Source organism: Lampetra planeri, chromosome 18 (assembly GCF_965212315.1).
Source record: "Lampetra planeri chromosome 18, kcLamPlan1.2.h2, whole genome shotgun sequence".
NCBI lineage: Eukaryota > Metazoa > Chordata > Hyperoartia > Petromyzontiformes > Petromyzontidae > Lampetra > Lampetra planeri.
This window is the reverse complement of record NC_136124.1, coordinates 11,217,500-11,235,507: the sequence shown is the minus strand read 5'-3', so window position 1 is coordinate 11,235,507 and position 18,008 is coordinate 11,217,500. Positions and strand designations below refer to the sequence as shown.

General features: G+C 47.2%; 1 protein-coding gene across 1 annotated transcript; it reads right to left on the bottom strand.

Annotated features, from left to right (window-relative positions):
- Positions 1 to 577: 577 nt before the first annotated feature.
- Positions 578 to 17,411, bottom strand: GOLGA5 (golgin A5). Its single transcript, XM_078602547.1, has 13 exons — positions 17,260 to 17,411; positions 14,833 to 15,513; positions 13,105 to 13,338; positions 11,687 to 11,906; positions 9,523 to 9,646; positions 8,335 to 8,538; positions 7,372 to 7,545; positions 6,580 to 6,708; positions 5,622 to 5,720; positions 3,723 to 3,939; positions 3,043 to 3,148; positions 2,423 to 2,486; positions 578 to 1,189 (listed from the first exon to the last, which is right to left on the bottom strand). The coding sequence occupies exons 2-13, from the start codon at positions 15,473 to 15,475 to the stop codon at positions 1,109 to 1,111; spliced, it is 2,295 nt and encodes a 764-aa protein (XP_078458673.1). The 5' UTR covers positions 15,476 to 15,513; positions 17,260 to 17,411; the 3' UTR covers positions 578 to 1,108.
- Between the last annotated feature and the right edge of the window lie 597 nt (positions 17,412 to 18,008).

Sequence of the window (18,008 nt, the reverse complement as noted above, 5' to 3'; positions counted from 1 at the left end):
TGTGGCTTACCTGGATAAACGTTTTATTCTCATCAAACTTTCTCTGCTAAAGAACCTTAGTGCCATAACTCACTTGTATCCAGGGCCGTCCAGAGGGCGGTTGTGGGGCCCGGGGCAAATTTCACAGGCTGGGCTCCCCCCCCCCCCCACCCGAAGCATTCAATCTAAACCGTATTACATCTGATACCGCAACGTCAAAGCGCGGGGCCCCCCAAAGCGCGGGGCCCGGGGCAGTCGCCACGATTAGCCATGTAGCCTAAGGACGGCTCTGCTCGTATCCCCCTAACACTTGTAACCGTCACATGCCTGTTGCTGCCACACACCCGTTCCGAAACCACACGTTCCCATTACGAATGTGTCCATCACACATGTATTACATTCACACACTAATCTTCACACCCTTTGTTCCCATCCTACACCAAGAGATACGTTTTTAAATATTGGATTTTCTGTTCATCATATTACATGGGAATTTATCAAATACAGTTTTCCGTCTAACAAAAACATCCTACAAAAAGCTAAAATTATTGAATGTTCATTCCCAAGACTGCAACGAGTGGATCAAGTACACAACCGATTGCCATTTTTTTGTTTATTTTTGTGAACAGTTTGTAGTGTTTACTTTTTCTACAAATATTTCCAATGCCTATGAAATGACAACAAAACAAAAGCAGAATACGTAAAAACCTCATGAGACATTTCTTCTTCAGTTGATTGACACAGAAACAAAAGTATTTTTAAAGTTAAGTTCAAATAATCTACAACGTGTATTGTACAATTTAAAACAGCTCTTAAGTCTCAAAACGAAAGCAATAAAGTAACCGATGGCATGAAGAACTTGGGCAGTTTTAAAAAAGCCCAACTTTTTTTTACATGATGTAACATAGTACGACGATACAACCCAATATACACTCCCACCTTTAACACGCAAATTGGTTGTGACCTCATTCTCGTTTGGCGTTCACACAACACGCAGCCGCTGTGCTTAAAGTGCAAAAAATCATTGATGTACACTATAATTAAATTTATTAAATCCCCCAATAATCGTACATTATATTAAAACTGTGCCACCACCCGTTCTCCCCGTATCGAAGCGCTGTGTGGGTGATTAGGGCAAGTGATGCTTCGAGTCATGGATTTCAGGCGTGTACGTCAGCAGAACGATCATCACCCAGACGTGCAGCAGAGCCTGGAACACAAGAGGGAATTCCGTGCGTAAGTGGTGCAGTAAAAAAAATGCCCGGCTTTCGACCAAAGGCAGATGATGCATCCCCAAAACAAATCAACTCTCATCCTGTAAATAATATTCCTAGGCGGCAGCAGCAGCAACAACAGCAATGTAGTTCTCGAGTGTGCAGACGGTAAAACTGCACCAGGACCCATGGGTCGGAGGTTACAAAGAGCGTGGGGGGGGGGGCATTGGACAAGGGGCCCACAATTAATTGTTCGCAACAGGCACATGTCAACCATGCAATGCCAACCTCACTACACCACCACTTCCAGGCTGTCCTGGGGTTGTCTAACAGGAGTTTGAAGGTGTGTTTAATACAAATAAAAAACCGCATGGGGCCGCAGCCCTCTAGCAATGCCACTGCTCCACAATTAAAACATGGGAGCTAGGTCGTAGCAAGTGGTGTCGCTAGAATGCCATGACGACGCGCTTGAGATTGCATCTCTCAATTATGAAGTTTTGGATCTGTGGCAGACAGCGTGAGACTACATCCCAGGTGTGTATCGACAAGAGATGTTTGTTTTTCCGGTGGCATCTTCCTTTAAAAAGCTCTCGTGTGCTATGTACATTTGCATCCACCGTAAAGCATGTTTACATTTTAAGGTTTGACCTGAGAGTTCAATATGAAAGAATTAACATAATAGCAGAATGTGTACATCACTTTTAACGTTCCATTGCTGGGTGTGGGCCTCCCTACGCCATTCCGGAACGTATCGGTTATTTGACCAGACTTCTCCACACTGGTCAGCGGGGATTGATGAAGGCATGGAGCATGGATATGGGGGACATTCGAGTATAACAATGGGTTCTGGTCGACCGCCACGTAGCCACCTGTGCCTTGCTTCTCAAGGGAATTGCCCTTTCTTTGTTGACTTCAAAATACAACAAAGGAAGCCAGTCAGTTGATTTTGGGGACGGCCCACTGACCTAAGTAGCCGCTTTTGAATGGTGGCCCTGCCAAAACAGTTAATACGGTAGCAAGGATGTTACCGCATCAGCTGTTTTGACCGAATACGATGTGAATTTAAAGTTGGGCTGGACTAAAATGTACAGTCCCAAGGCAAATGTTACGGCAACACAAGTTACATAATTGTTAACATTCAGTGATGTTAAGCAATGACAGCATTTTGAAGAGTCGCGGTGTGAGAACGCTGCCTTGTCATCAAAACTTTATCTGATTTGAGTACGTACCATGTAGACAATGACCAGAACTCTGGCGATTGGATATCTTCTCAAAAACACCCCGAGACGTATGCTGTGAACACCCAGAAATCACAACATTAATGATGATTAATTTAAACTTGTAACGCGCCGCAAAGTATTCGCTAGCCCTCGAAGGGAACGACACGCAGCCACACGGTGAGCCGCTGCCAACAATTTGCCCAAGATCTGCGGTCCTCTTGTTAACGCCTAAATGCTGGGTGTAATCTCCAGCAAAATGTTGTACAAAAACTTGCATCGGAATATTCCTCCAGTTTTGCCGCAAAATCTAATCAATTGGCATAGTTGCCCACGTGATAACTTGATTTAATTGGCTGTTGGGTGGTGGAGGGTTATAAAAAAACATAATAAACCTGCACGAGGATCTAACCCAAAATAAACTAATTATGATTCATATCTCAGATTAGCACGGATGGTGATGTATGGTGCGGTGCCAACTAGGTTCTACATATGTACATGAAAGCCTACGTATACATCTTTAGACACTGAATAAATTCAAAGTGTGTTGAACCACACTCCATGCATGCATCTTGAGACGAGACGTCGGGTTACTTCACCTCAGTGTAAGTTTAAATGAGTGTGCTCGTTACCTAAACTTGTCTATCGTGTTGGCGGCCTTCCGTACTTTCCCGTACATCCCATCTTGCATGACATCAGTGTCGCTGAAGAGCACTGGAACAACCCTGGACCGGGCACCTGGAGCACAGCAAGAGAGGACGTGTGAAGTTCTCCCATCAGCAGGTTCTAGTTGTCACATGATGGAGCATTCAGTCTGGGACATCACATCTCTCAAAATATGGGCCCTAATTCACATCTCAGCTGCAACGCAGTCTTGACAATCTAGGGAAGAGAGAGAGAGACCCAAAAGAGAGGTATAGAAGGCGGCACACATTGAGACAGCAATACACAATGACAGGCATCGATAGACACAGAGAAAATGAAGCAGAGACGGACAGAAAGGAAACATAACAAAGAGAAAAGATACAGACATTGAGAGACGCACACACAGAGACTCGGCAAGAGACAAAGTGAGGCACAGAGATTGACGTGGAAAAAGTAAAATACAGAGTAAGACATGGTGAGATGCACAGAGACCAGGAAAGATAAGGCATGGGAAGGAACACAAACGAGGGGAGAGACAGAAGAGACGCACAGAATTTGTTGGGGAACCCTAAAACACCAGAAGGCCTTGCGCACAAGCACACGTTGGCCGCACATGGGTAAGCTCGGCGATCGCTCGATGCACTGCTGCTCAAACGGAGGGCGCCACCTTCTGCCACGTGGGGCATGTTGACGGTGGCCGCGCCGACGCTCGCCCCCTTGCGCAGCTGCTGCTGCTCCAGCCGCTCCAGCTGGATGACGAGGGAGTTCTTCTCGGTGCCGAGCGCCTCCAGCAAGGTCTGCTTCTGGATGAGCGTCTCGGTGAGCTGGTGCAGCCGCCCCTCCAGCTCCGCCTGCCCACTGCTGCTCAGTGACTTGGCGGTCAGCTGCACAGAGTGTGTGTGAGCGTCAGGAGTCAGCCTGCAGGACTTTTTTGATTTCACAATTCTGGCAAATCGCCTGAGTCTGGTTGTAATCAGTGAACTGTTTTATTCAAATTGTAAATGTTGTGGGTTTGCTCTCCAACACACCGGTGTTGCTGAAGCGGTAACTAATTGGCTAGTTTTTTTACGTGACAAACCTTACTAATTGGCTGTGTCGGGTGGTGGCGGGTTAACGGCACATATATATTTACGCGATCGAACCCCAAAAAAACCCTTTGTTATGGATATTTTCGTTTTAATTAATAATGAACATTATTTTAACCAAGATAATCCCTTGAGATGGGAAGACTGACACTGCCCTCCGTTGACAAAGTAGCTCCGCAGCAGCCTATGACACCTGTTTTACGAGTGGTAATCATCCATACAAGCACTGTCCAGGCTAAACACCTGCTTAGCTTGAGTACTGCGGGTGATTTGGTCACAGGCAACACACGCCGGGATAGTGCTTGTATGGATGATTACCAGCCAGATTCGCATCTTGAAGAAAGAGCCGAAACACCTTCACATGGAGATCTTATCAAATGGTTTCTCGTGGTGACATTGGTACGTCTTTGCTAATAGAATATGAGTCATTATGAGAATCTGAACCCATGCTTTGTTATCAGGTGAGATGAGAGTGGTGGATAGTGAGTCTCTGAGTCAGATGTGATTTGGAAACATCCATTTAGATTATTTAGATTTGGCTGCTATCATTTACATATGATAAGCAACTTGGTTGAGCAATCACTTGTGGCCAGGTAACTTCTGAAAAATAAGCTAATAGCTCAGTGGGCTTTACCCAATAAGATGGAAGATAAAATAGTTTAGTTTTATTTGTATATATTTTTTGTGATTTTCTTACCTCTCCTATGCTTTGTACTCCTATCGGATTTTTTTATTGCTCTAATGTTCTGACCCATCCCTTCCAGACATATGTGAAAAAGAGCTTTAAAGTTCATCGGATTCCTCCAATATAAATACGGTATACGTCGTTAATTCGTTACAGAAGGTAGGACTTATACCGAAAATGACGTACGCCAAACGAATTTTTCCCATGAGAAATAAAGGGAAAGGAAATAATCCGTTCCAGAGTATAAGAAATTATATTTTATATGGCATATTATACATTAATGGGGTTGTATACAATAATTTAGACACTACTTATTCCTAAAATGCATACATAAATTAAAATAAATGCATAAATACCTTAAAATAAATTGAAATAAAAACTACATTTAGCATCACTTTACCTTGCTAAAAATTCACGTTAAAATGACAAAAAACACGTGAAAATTCACAAAGAGTTATAGCAAGAGTTGTGCACTGAACGAGATCTACAGGCAGACTGAGGAGCGGCGCTTTGTTTCAGTAGTGAATAGGGTCTACGTGGGTACGCGGTGACTCATCCCGACCCATACAAGTTCTAGCAAGCGCGTCGTATCCCAAGCAAGATGCCGTATCCCAAGACATTTTTTTCTCGTCAAAACACGACATATACCAAATTCGACGTATTACAAAGCGGTCGTATACCGAGGTATGACTGTATTCTGAGTCTGACTAATTCATTAATGGGCCAATGCTTCACTGCACTATATACCGGATACCTACACAGACCTTCCCGCACTCCCTTCACTCCTCGCGCTCACCTGATTTCTCAGCCTTTTGATTTCTTCTTCTCGATCTCCTATCCGACTGTGAAGGCTGGTCTTGGTCCTGTGTAGCTCCTCTTCAATGTACTGGTATTCCTGAAAAAACAAGACATCTTGAGATTTTTAAAGGTGAACTCAAGTCAAAGTGTGTCCATGCCCAAAACAGCAATGGGGCAGTGCTCATTTATGGTTCGTGGCCCCCTTTCGCACTGCACACAGCTAATTCCACATTCTCATGGCAGTGGTGAGTTTCTCTACACAGAGCCTCGTGTTGACTTCCCACAAAGCAGCACCTATTGTATTGGCTCCAGATAAATTATTTGCCGAGCTGACCGCCCCCCTAGAATTTAAACGTGCAACCTTTTCTTTGTAAATCATACGCCTATCTTAAAACTCCAGTGTGCACCTCCTAAACTCTGATATTCCACAGGCAAAGAGTGTGCAAAACCGTGCAGTCATCATTGTCCCACATGATCCGTCTCTTCCCACACCTCAACTCTGCAGGATCTCATATCTCCATCTACGCAGTATCTCCCTGCATCCGCCATTTCCTTGCCCCAACTCCTGCTGCTGATGCCCTAACCCATGCCTCCATCCTATCCCCACTCGACTACTGCAACCCCTCTAAGGCTTCCACAAACCCCACCACTTATAAACTCCAGGAGATCCAAAATTCTGCACGTCTAAGTGAGACCGCATCAGTCACCCCAACCCACAACAATCACCTCAATACTCCAGTCAGTCCACTGGCTCCCAATACAAAATGAGTAGAGTGATGAGAAGGGAGGCTGACGCAGGGGTGAGTCCGTGGAGGATTTTGAAAACTGCAGTGCGACCTTGACTCTGATCCGGGATTGGATTGGGAGCCAGACAATGGGGGCAGCAGAAGAGAATAAGCAACCTCAGCAACAGGCAGCAGTACGAGTGCACGGGCTTGCGGTGGCTCCACTCTCACCTGCTTCTGTCTGTCGAGCTCGCTCTCGGCCTCCTGCCGTGCGCGCTGCTGCAGGCCCAGTTGCTCGTGCAGCTCCTGCTGCTGCTCGCGCTGAGTCTCCACCTCCGCGGCCTGCTGCACCTCGCTGTCCTGCGCCATTCCAACAGAAACAAAACGTCGTTCACTCACCGCAGAAGCTTCGTCGAGTCTTCTGGGGTCTTTGTGGGCAGCAGTGTCCTCAGGTTTTCATGCCAACTGAGCTCTGAATCGCTGAAATCGACCTTAATTAGACCTACTTCCATTATTTCCAGATATTATGCACTGGGAGAGGTTTCAAGTTATTTATGAAAACTGCAGGACTGCACCCCTGCTCAAGACTATTCTTGAAGGGTCTTACACTGGGATGTTTGACCAATTCAATTAATGTTTTTTTCTTTTTGTGTGTGGAAGGAAACCAGAGAAAATGCTTGGTGGGAAGTCAACAGTGGACTTCCGATAGTCCATTGTTGAAACTGACCCCTCAAACGAAGACAAGCATGGTCAGTTTTATGATAATTTTTTTTGTATTTATCCAGGCAAGTGTTAAGAATCTTCTTTAGGAGGGTCCTACATGGGATTTTTGGGAAGAAACTGGTGTACTCGGTGATGTTTTTAAAGCCCTAAACAACATTGGGGGGAGGCCCAAAGACTGATTCAGACGTAACTCGCCACTGAAGTGAGCCGTCGCCAGGAATCCAACTCTGGTTTGGCGCTCACCACTGGGCCGCACACACATGGCCGCACAAGCTCACACACGCACGCGTACGCCTGCACCTGCAGTTCCACCCTGAGCTGCTGCACAAGGCCCTGGAGACGCTGCGTCTCCTCCCGCTGGAGGTCTCGCTCGTGCCGCAGCTCCTCCAGCTCCACGCACGAGGCGGCCATGGCGCCCTCCACCCCCTCCATGCCGACGCCTTCCTTCAGGCTGCTGATCAGCTTCTCTTTGGACTGCAGCGATCATGGCATGCGCACACACACAAAGACAAAACAAAGATCCCCCATATAGGCTTTACCAGACTGTTGGGGCAAGTGCTGTTAGCGAGCACTTATGAAGGCCGGCATGGCACACAAGGGAGTGGATGGCAAGCACGACGCCCGGCCACCTTTGTCTCCCCAGTTGCGATGTATTTGCACACGTCACCAGGTACCTATTTGAGGCTGAGTCAATCTAGGGGAGGCCGAAGACTAGTTCAGATATTCGTCACTGTTGGCCGTGCGCGGGAATCAAACTTGGGTTGCTGTGTTCGTAGTGCATCGCGCTAACCGCTACACTGCCGCTCTCCGCACACACACACAGAAACAAGCGTTTACGCTGCCCGATTGTATTCCGGTTGTGTTATTGGCACTTTAGTCAATGACCAAATCGTGTGACAGATCTCGGAACATAAGCAGACTTGATATTGCTCGGATGAATGACTATCGTGCATAAAAGGTGTTACAGGACACTGTCGGTCTACGTGGTGGACACTGCAGCAAAATCCATTATTGTCCTTCTATGCCCCGACTTCTGTGCTCTCTGCGCAAACGTGGGCGCATACTTCACCACGCAGGTCAGTGCGGGTTTGTAAATACAGCACAACAATTTAATGTGCTTCACTGCACTCTGCTGCCGACAATGTAGCCACACCACAGGCCATAACACCTCTCTTTTGTTGTGTATGGTCATTGCCCATCTAAGCACTAGTCAGGCTTAACCCTCCCCCCCACCCCCCCCACCGCCCCACCGCAGCAACCTGCCTGCAGGATGCGTGTGGCTTTCTGCTTGTAGTCGGCGAGCTCCTGTTTCACCGACTCGGCAGTGGCGCGGGCGGCCTTGAGCTGCTGCTGAATCTCGTCGCTGCGTCGCTTCTCCTCGCCGCTCCGCCGCTCAGCCGTCGTCAGGGCCTCCGCCAGGCTCTGCCGCTCCGCCTCCAGCTTACCCACGCGAGCCGTCAGCTCGCTCTGCGTGGGGGGGGGGGAAGAGTGGACGAGGTTTAAACATAATGATACGATTTCATCATGTTAATAACACCAATGATTTATCCAGGAACGATAATAAAAACTATTTTATTGCATATTGATAAATCCTCGCCTAAAAGAGTTTACACGCAAAGCGGTTTCTGAGCGGTCGATGACGAACTACTTTCTTGAGTGGCGCGGCTGATCAGTATGGGAATTCTGGATATACGCATGGAATGATACAGTATTCGACAGCATACCATACTCTCAGTTCTTTGTTCCGCCATGGGATGACTGCAGGCTGATATTATACTGAAAACGTGAGTCAAATTTGCATTGTTTTATTCATTTATGCTCTGTAAAATATATGCAGTAATTAGTCGCTTAACATCTTTTCGAGTATAGTCTGAAATGCAACCACATCTCAGGTAGAAGGGGGATGGAAGAGTCTGGAGCAGGGACACCACCGAACAGCATGCGACAAAGCAACCAGAGCCAAGCATTAGCAACAACAACAATGAGCCCCAGGGACCGCCGCGACGGCCATGTCACCACAAGAGCCCCAGGGCATCCACAGGGGGTGCACACCAAGGCAATACCAAGTCTCAAGAATAGTTTAGAAGGGTCTTGTTAGGATGAATAGCCAATTCTCTTACTTAAGAAGTATTTTGCAAGTGTGAAGAAACCAGGGTATCCTGAGAAGAGCCACACACACACACACATACGAGGAAATAAGAGGCCCTCACAAATTTGTTCCTGCACCAACTTTCCATAATGCCGTCTCCTAGCCACCACCTTGCAGCCCAGAGGGTTTGGGAGTTTCACAAACCTACGTGAGCCATCTACCCCTGATCTCCAAAGGGCTGAGTTACATGCGTACGCCAACATGCCGCACCGTCAAGCATTGTCTAAGCTCGCTGGAGTGGCAACATTACACCACGTTGCGTGAGTGTGAGCGGGTGCTGTGCTTGTGAGCTGGGCAAGGACCTGCATCTTCCGGTAGCTCTCCTGCTCACGGCGGACGCTAGCCTCGGCATCGTGCAGCCGTTCTTCAACTGTGTGCAGCGCCTGCGTCTGCAGGCTGCTGCAATCTCTCTGATCGTGCAGTATCCTGTACGCGCAAAAACACACGACTCTCACGTCAGAACAGACGAGCCGCGCCACAACACGCAACCCGTGTCAGAACACTCCCTGCCGTGAAGTGGCTGGGTGGCTCTGGATATTAAATACCACATCAGCGCACTTGGCCGGAACAACTAAAAGCTGTGTTCAAATCTGGGCAACTACATATGATTAATCTTAATTTAGGAGCTTTCGTGACTGCAGGAATTATTCTTTGGTTCTTTTCGGTTAAGTCACGTCTAAAAATAAAATAATAAATTTAAATAAAATAACATATTACGACGTTTCGATTGCAACACAAGCAATCATCATCAGGCATAAAAGAAATAGCAACAAAAATCTAACTAGGAAAAACTATAGACAGACATACAAGCAGACAGACATCACAACGGCACACAGAGAGAGGAGCAAGCTGACAACGCGGCACGGGCACGCAAGCCTGAAAATTAGGAGGCAGGCACACGAAAATTAAATAACCTAGTAAAATATCGAAATGTGATATAATACAACGGTGACCAGGTGACTCCGGGGTTAGAGCGCATCTGGACAGCCACATGCGATTGAAATGGGTTCTCAAATGTAGTAAGTTGATGGATTCAGCTCTGTCACCAAAAACTGCACAAATGAACTTGGTACATTACCTAATTTGGCTAAATTTTAGCTATGAGAATTCAACATTTTTGATTGGCAGAGACAAACACTCTGTGCAGGGCAGGAAAAGGTATGCGCCTGGTGTGGCTAAAGGTGCCTATCGAAGTGAGCTTAAAGTAGTTAAGTTATGTCATCCTCCAGGAGCCATTCTTTATTAAATAATGTAATTTTATTAACCCAGACAATAAGAACTAATGTTAACTCTGATTTCAGTCATGTCCTGCACTTATTTAGTTTGGCAAATCCTCCACTTTAAGGAGTTTTTGGCATGGGGTGGTGTAATACGAGTTTCTGCGAGGAATATGATGGACTCCCCAGGGTGATGGCTTGGGAAGACCTACACACAGCATTGTATTGATCATGGCTAACGGCAATGAAGAATACCTACTGGATTACATTACAGCAATAATGAAATAATGATTCCAATTGTAATTCAATGTCAAAGTAATACTGCACTGTAACTACAGTGAACAACTGAATCTAACTCTAATACAATTAGATTTACTGATGACAGGAATACAGCACTACTACCAATGTCTATGGGACCCTTTTTACCAATGTAGTGCCATGGATGGGCTGCACTTGCAGGCAACAGGCATCCCAGAAGCGGTTGGGGGTTGTGAGGGGTCCTACGATCCCTCGCAAACACTCCCAACAGCCGGGGGGGCTGCAGATGCACTGGGCTGCAACGGCAGACATGCGGACCTCGGTGAGGGACTCTGGGTCACCTGCGTCTCTCACGGAGGTCCGCAGCTCGGCTGAAAAACGTATATAAGGCGGACCTCTGGAGAGGTCCAGGCAGTTGAAGACGACCAGTTGAAGCAAGAAGACCTGCTAGAATAGGACCCGCCGTCCTTTTAAGGGCCGAAGCTCTGCGAGGCCAGTGGTGGACCCTGGGTCTCCCATAGGATATTATAGCCGGAGGACCTGGAGCGCAGCCAGGGTAGGCACGCTACGTAGGTGTATAATATACCGAGTGGAAGTGCTCGAGATAAACTGTACGGGGAGTTGATGTTTAGTAGTTAGGGCGCGTGTGTATAATAAAGACGTGCCCCCTACAAAGTGTTTCCGGAGAAAACACTACACCAGTATCAAGATAATAAAAAAGTATTAACCCTTTCCGGCAAGAACAGAGCTATTAAGATGTTCAGACACCAAATGGACACCTATCACAATGCATCAAGATGCCTTGTGATATGTATCTATTTGCCGTATTCTTCCCAGAAGAGATAAAGCCTATTCATGTTTCCATCACTACGACCAATTGTACCCATAGCAATTTTACTATTGTATCACAATCCTCACCGTCATTAGCAGGAGCAATTCTAAAGACAATGTTCAGAGACGATGGTAGTGGTGGTGGCGAGGCCCTCAGTACCTGTTGCGGTCCTCCTGCAGGGTGTCGAGTGCCTCCGTGCGTGCCCGCAGGAGCTGATCGGCCTCGCCGAGCCGCACCTTGAGCACAGCGAGCTGCGAATCCTTGGCGGCGAGGGAGGCCGTGAGGTCGTCCACGCGCGCCTGCAGCAGCCGCGCGACTCGGTCTCCGCGCGACGCGTCCGCGTCCCATTTCTCCATGCGCGCGCGAGCCAGGCCCAGGTCTGCGCGGAGAGCAGGGCCCGCCGCCAGGGATAGGCAAAGAGAGTGGGAAGTACTCATGTGAAGTATCGTGCAGTATAATGATTTCCTGGATTTTATTCTGATTTACTGGATTTTAATCCTTACTCCCTGGATTGTATCCGGAAGATGCTTGGCGCATGGCACACTTTCAAGGGAAACGTAATTCCTCACAATCAAATTTTGTTCCTCAATTTACCGGTGAGCTCAAACAATCATTTGCATGTTAGACACTTGAACACCTGAACATGTGGTTTGTTTGGCTGTGTCGAACGGTGGAGGATTGCTCGTCGAAAATGTAGCCAGATGATTACGTGGCCTAACCCAAAGATCTATTGTAAATAATAAACTGGCTGAAAAAAACCTATGTATCACGTGAATGTAAGAGTTATATCTCAATTGTCTGTAGGCGGAGCAGTTGATACACTATAATATTAATGGGCACACCAGTCTATCGGCAGGTAATGTGTGGCAGTGTGGGTACCCCCACTTCTTCCAATATGTCTAGCCAGAGTGAAAGATAGGCCAAATACTATCTGGAGGGGCTCTCTCTATTAAATAAACCTGCCAGCAGTGATACGAGTAATTGCAGAGCTGCACATTGACCTTTACATATCCGTGGGCAGATGATCCAGCTTGTGGATAAACTGCGTTCATTCGTGCTTTTTAACTTGCGCACCGGTTTAATCATCAGCTTTAATGAATTTTTATTTTGGCTACTTGATAGTACGGTTACTGCAAAAAAAATTTCAAAAGGTGTTTGGGAGTTTAAATCTGGCAGGGTGAACTCACCCCATCAACCCTCTGCGTTACATAGAATATGTACCACATTTTGGCAATGGCGCTCATCATATTCACACACGGACTGGCTCCTGCCTTGGGAAAGTGGAATATCCACCAGTAGCTTAGGGCTGCCAAAAAAGATGAGCAATGCCCCATACTCATTGAGCTGGTAGACAATTTGGCTCGACTAACTTTTTAAGTAAGTGCTGTGTACTCGAATATATATTTTGTTTACTTCCACAATTGTTACTTTTTTGTCTGCAGTTAATGTTGTAAAAACAAAAACAAGTATAGTGTGCACCCTGCTGGCCCGCCGTGTTCACGTGATAATAAATACGGTTCATGTACGGTGAGTTTATTTCGTGAAAAGTATCCGCCAAGACCTTATACAACACCCACCTTCTTGAATCTGCTTATTCCTCTGCATTAGTGAGACCATCTCCTGGTTAAGGGACGACACCTCGTTCCTCAGCAGCTGATTTTCCAGGCGCAGGTTGGATAGCTCCTGGGACTGGCTGTCCTTGGAAGAGCGAGCTGGCGACACCGCGACTGCGTCCGGCACGTCCTCACCGGACGCAAGAGACGAGGCGGGCGTGGATGAATCCCGCGGCAAGTCTAAACTCTCGGACGTGTCTGACGACGGCACGATGACAGAACCTTGGTAAGCCAACAGAGCTAGGACAGCTCTTCAATCTAGTAATCTACACATGCATTTTGGCTGTTCATCCATATATGGGGGCACTTTTGCACACAGAAAATAGAGCTTTATGCCACCACAGGCAAATTGAACACACTGGGCAGGCAGATTCTCCCACATCCTGCCATACATTCTAGACCTGGTCCCCAGCGATTTCCATCTGTTTGGTCTTCTTAAAAAGGTGTACTTGGGTGGGCAACACTTCCAATCTGGTGACCAAGTGAAGACGTGCATCCTGGGTGGGAGAAGTGCTGTGCATGGAAACCGCGTTGAGGAATCCGTGAACTGCCATGATCCGGGAATTAAATCTCTCTTCTGTGAGCAAAAGGCCGGGAAATACTTGACCCACCCTCGTATACACATATATACGACACTTCATTTGTCAGTGTGTCAGTCAGAGCACTTATCGTTGTCATAAGAGTCATTCTGACCAGACAGAAACAGGAATCTGTGTTATTTACGATGAACTATGTATGACATGATAACTTCACCCAGAATGCACATGATCTCATTGCAGAAGTTTAGCAGGGTTGAGCCTGAATAGTACAAGGATGGGCAACCACCATGGACGAAAAAATATGTAGTAGGCTGCTGCGGGCCAGCAGAGAGCAGTGCAGATGCCCAAACGTCGTCAATACTCCCTGTCTTCACCAACCTGCAGTACAGTTAAATAACCCTCATGACCCATCTAGATGCGGTTAGGGCCTCATCCAGCAGTGGACTGATGAAAGGGTATAGACGCTGAAGCATTATACAGTACAATGGAATGTGCTGCACTGCTCTCTGCTGATGTTGTCCCACAGTATTAGGGGGTGCTATCCTGTATCAACAGAAGGGGTATAATCCTCCATAAGTTGATCATAAACCTTAAATACTAGAATAAATATTAATCCTTTTCATGCATAGATCCTACAATGTGATTATAAAAGTTCATAACAGTTTTTTTCCGGCAACGATGATGCACAATTAGTGCAGAGGCTCCGTACGTGGGAGGTTTTGACATGTAATCTACACACTGACAACCCGCTCGCGACAGCTTGTGCACTGGTAGCCAGTGTGATTTGAGTGATTTATCTAACACCCCCCATTTGCAGTAGCCTATAATACCTGTTTTAATGCACAGCGGTCACCGAGCCAAGCACTATCCAGTCTCAGAACTTCTTAACTTCTGAGATCTGACGAAACCAAATGCATTCCGGGTGATTTGGTCAAAGACCTCACCGAGTTATAGATAAAAATGCATATCTCTACGTGGCAGATCAGGAGGTAATTTTAATTATCACTGCAGCATTGCTAGCTATAAAAAAAATTACAATATCATCATTGCAATTACTTACATAGTACTTAATTCCTACTGTAATTGACTCCAGGTCTGGTCTGCGGTGTGCATGCGCATCGTAACTAACGCAGGACCGCCTCTCCACTGTTACCCTGCTCATTGCTGGCATCGTCCCGTCGCGACCCCCCGTCCTCCACGCTCCTCCTGCCACCACCGCCGCCACCACCACCGCCGCCGCTCGCTGACAGGGAGCTGGAGCTGGAAGCACGCGAGTGGCCACCGAATGCCAACGGTGTTTTTGGACGTTCGCCACCACCGGCGGCTCCGTTGGCCGCCTTCTCCGCGGGACTGTTGAGGAAATCGAAGAGCGCCTGCTCGTCATCCGGCTCCACCTTCTTGGGCCGCACGAACTGCGCCGAGGGCCGGCTGCCATTGCCGACGCCTGCCGCTGGCGGTGGCGGCACGGCCACGGCCGTGGCCATCTGGGATAGCGGCGTCAGGTTGGCCGTGCCAGCCAAAATTGTGGCCGCATTTGTCTTGCTCGATTTGATGCTGCTGGCTGCGGAGGAGATGTAACTGGACGACGGGTAACTCGGATGGAGCTCAAGAGATTGGAACGTTGCTCCCCCCATGGCAAGGCCTTGGTCATAAGTCTTGTTGGCGGCACTTCCCTGCAGGGAGTCATACTCAAGGTCCACGCCGCTTTGGGACTTGCTCAGAGCAACCGCCGCCCCATGGTCCACGAGGTTGAGTAACTCCTCGGCTTTGCCGGCCAAGCCCGTGATCCAGGACATCTTGTGGCGCTGCCCCAGGTCACACTTGCGAGCAAGTCCTGTTCGGGAAGAGAGCAGTGAAGACTTGCTCGTTAGTATGTCTGAAATATTCGAAATTGCATTTGTGAGAAATTAGTAATTAACAAGAATTGGCAACTTATTTTGCATAATCAACAAAATGGTAGTTATTGGATGTACTGTGTATGTCTAGTCTGCTGTTGCAGGATTAAAGGTAGAAAATTCATATTCCTATGCCTCAGTTAAGTATATATCCTTAAAAAATGATGTTGCCTTCCCATATTGAAATGTAAATACCATATTCTGATGTCAAAACCTATTTAATCTTTAATTACTGAACATAGGCAGGTGGTGATGGTAATAATGGTGGTGCTGATTTTGCTGACAGTGGTAATAATGATGGTAATGATGATGTTAATGAAAAAAGTGATGATGGTGAAGGCAATGATGGTGGTCCTAATGCAGATGGTATTCAAGATTTTAATAACCGTTATGATGGTAAAGAAGGCAACCAAAATAACAGTTTAAATGGCTATTATAGTGATTACAACTGTAAAGAAAGTAATGTATTCTGGTAACAATGACTGGATCAATGATGGTGGTAATGTTGACAGGTCTGCATTGCCTGGAACTTGGAGTTGCCCTTGCCACAGTCAAGTACATCACCACCACTGACATCTCTTCCACCCTCCTTATCACCACGCCATTAACCCACTCATCACATTTACAATCGTCACCTCCAAAATCACCATTATCATAATTACCATAACCACTTATTAACACAATGATCGATATGACCAATCCAACCATTCTCGCTACCACCAACACCCATCACCATAACCACCACCATCACCAATAGCAGCACCATCATCATCAGCATCTCCACCATCATTGCCGCCAAATCACCTGGAATGAGCACGGATCTCATCAGATCGCGGAAGCTAAACATTGGAGAGTAAATGCACGAGACAATTTGCTCTCCAACACACTGCTGTGCTGTACTAGTAACGAAGTGTCGGGTGGTGGCGGGTTTAACGACACATTTACGACATCTAACCCCCAAAACATCATCTTATGGGTGATATTGATCGCGAAAGCCTACTACGTGTTAAACTGATGACAACCTTCATAATAGTCTTGGTTCTTTCGGTAAAGTCACGTAGAAGGGAAATAATAAAATAAAAAATATATGAAACAAAAATTCTCACGATGTTTAGACTGCAACACAAGCAATCATCATCAGGTGTGCATTTCATGCACCGGTGTGTTAAAGAGTATTGTGCATTTACTCTCCCACACAGGTGTGGCTGTACTGGTAACGAATTGGCACGTTCTGTTTACGTGACAAAAGCCGTACTAATTGGCTGTGTCGGGTGGTGGCGGGTTTAACGACACGTGTATATTCACGCGATCTAACCCCAACAAATTGGAGGTTGTCCTCATAGAGAGTGCGGGGCAATGTGGCCGTGCAAAATCCACATCTGTACTCGACTGTACTTCTATGCTCCTGCCTTCCTGAACCCGCGCTGACCAGCGTGGCAAAACAAAAAGCATAGTCAAATCAACGCGCAAAGACCCAACACAACACAACGTTAGCCGACTGAAACAAGGGACACGGCATCTCCGAGCCGGCAATGGAAATTCCACATTCGCGTGGCAGGGTCGAGGAAGACCGCGCGCGGGCCTGGACGAAACAACAACAAAAAACCCCTCAGGTTGGCCGCGGCTCCCCAATAAAGACACAGACCCGTGCGTTTAATCGCGTAAGCTACTTGGCGGCAACTCACTCCGACGTTGATAACGTTGGTGTCGTTAAGTGCAACGCCGCTGCAGGAACGCGACGACGACGATTGTTGACTGCCTCAGCGAAGGCCGCAGAGATCCTGAGACGTGGACGAGCCCCAGGCCCCGCCCCCTGTCACCGTCACGTGACGCGCGGGGCGAGCGCGTGGACCAATGGCGACGCGAGGCTCCTACCCCCCACCCTCGCGCCCCCCTCCACCCTCGCCCCGCCCCTAGCCCCCACCAACGCACCCCTATGACGTCCCATCCGCTGTGGGGAAACTTCACAGGTCAAAGGTCGGAGTATCACCCCCCCCTCACCTCCCCAAAAAAATACAAAGATCCCCCGTGTAGCTTTGAGCTGCTGGGGCAAGTGCTGTTCGCGAGCACCCACACCTGTCAACCCCTCATCAGTGCTGCCTAACCTTATTACAGAGCATTTCAGACCGTATTACATCTCCACGTCCATGCTACAAAGTCTCATCATCACAAGGGAGAAACACAAACAAATAGACAAATAAGTAATATTTTAAAATACTTTTTTAAAAACACGCTTTAATGAAATGTACCGTACTGGTAATGGCAGAAGTCCACACGACTCCACGAAGTGTCCCCGAAAGTTCCACAACGTAAGGGAACCGTGGTGATTTACAGCCAACGTTAATTGAGCGTGGATAATGATACCCAAGCCGAAACATAACATGTAAAAAGATTGTTTAAAAATCTTTCTTTTTTATGTTTAATGATAGAATGT

Excerpts from the sequence above, each read along its gene's own strand:
- GOLGA5 (XM_078602547.1), bottom strand. The coding sequence starts at position 15,475 with ATGTCCTGGATCACGGGCTTGGCCGGCAAAGCCGAGGAGTTACTCAAC. Across the intron at positions 11,907-13,104 it reads GAATAAGCAGATTCAAGAAG|ACCTGGGCCTGGCTCGCGCG; the intron begins GTGGGTGTTGTA and ends CTCTCCGCGCAG. Across the intron at positions 8,539-9,522 it reads AGAGCTACCGGAAGATGCAG|AGCGAGCTGACGGCTCGCGT; the intron begins GTCCTTGCCCAG and ends CCCCCCACGCAG.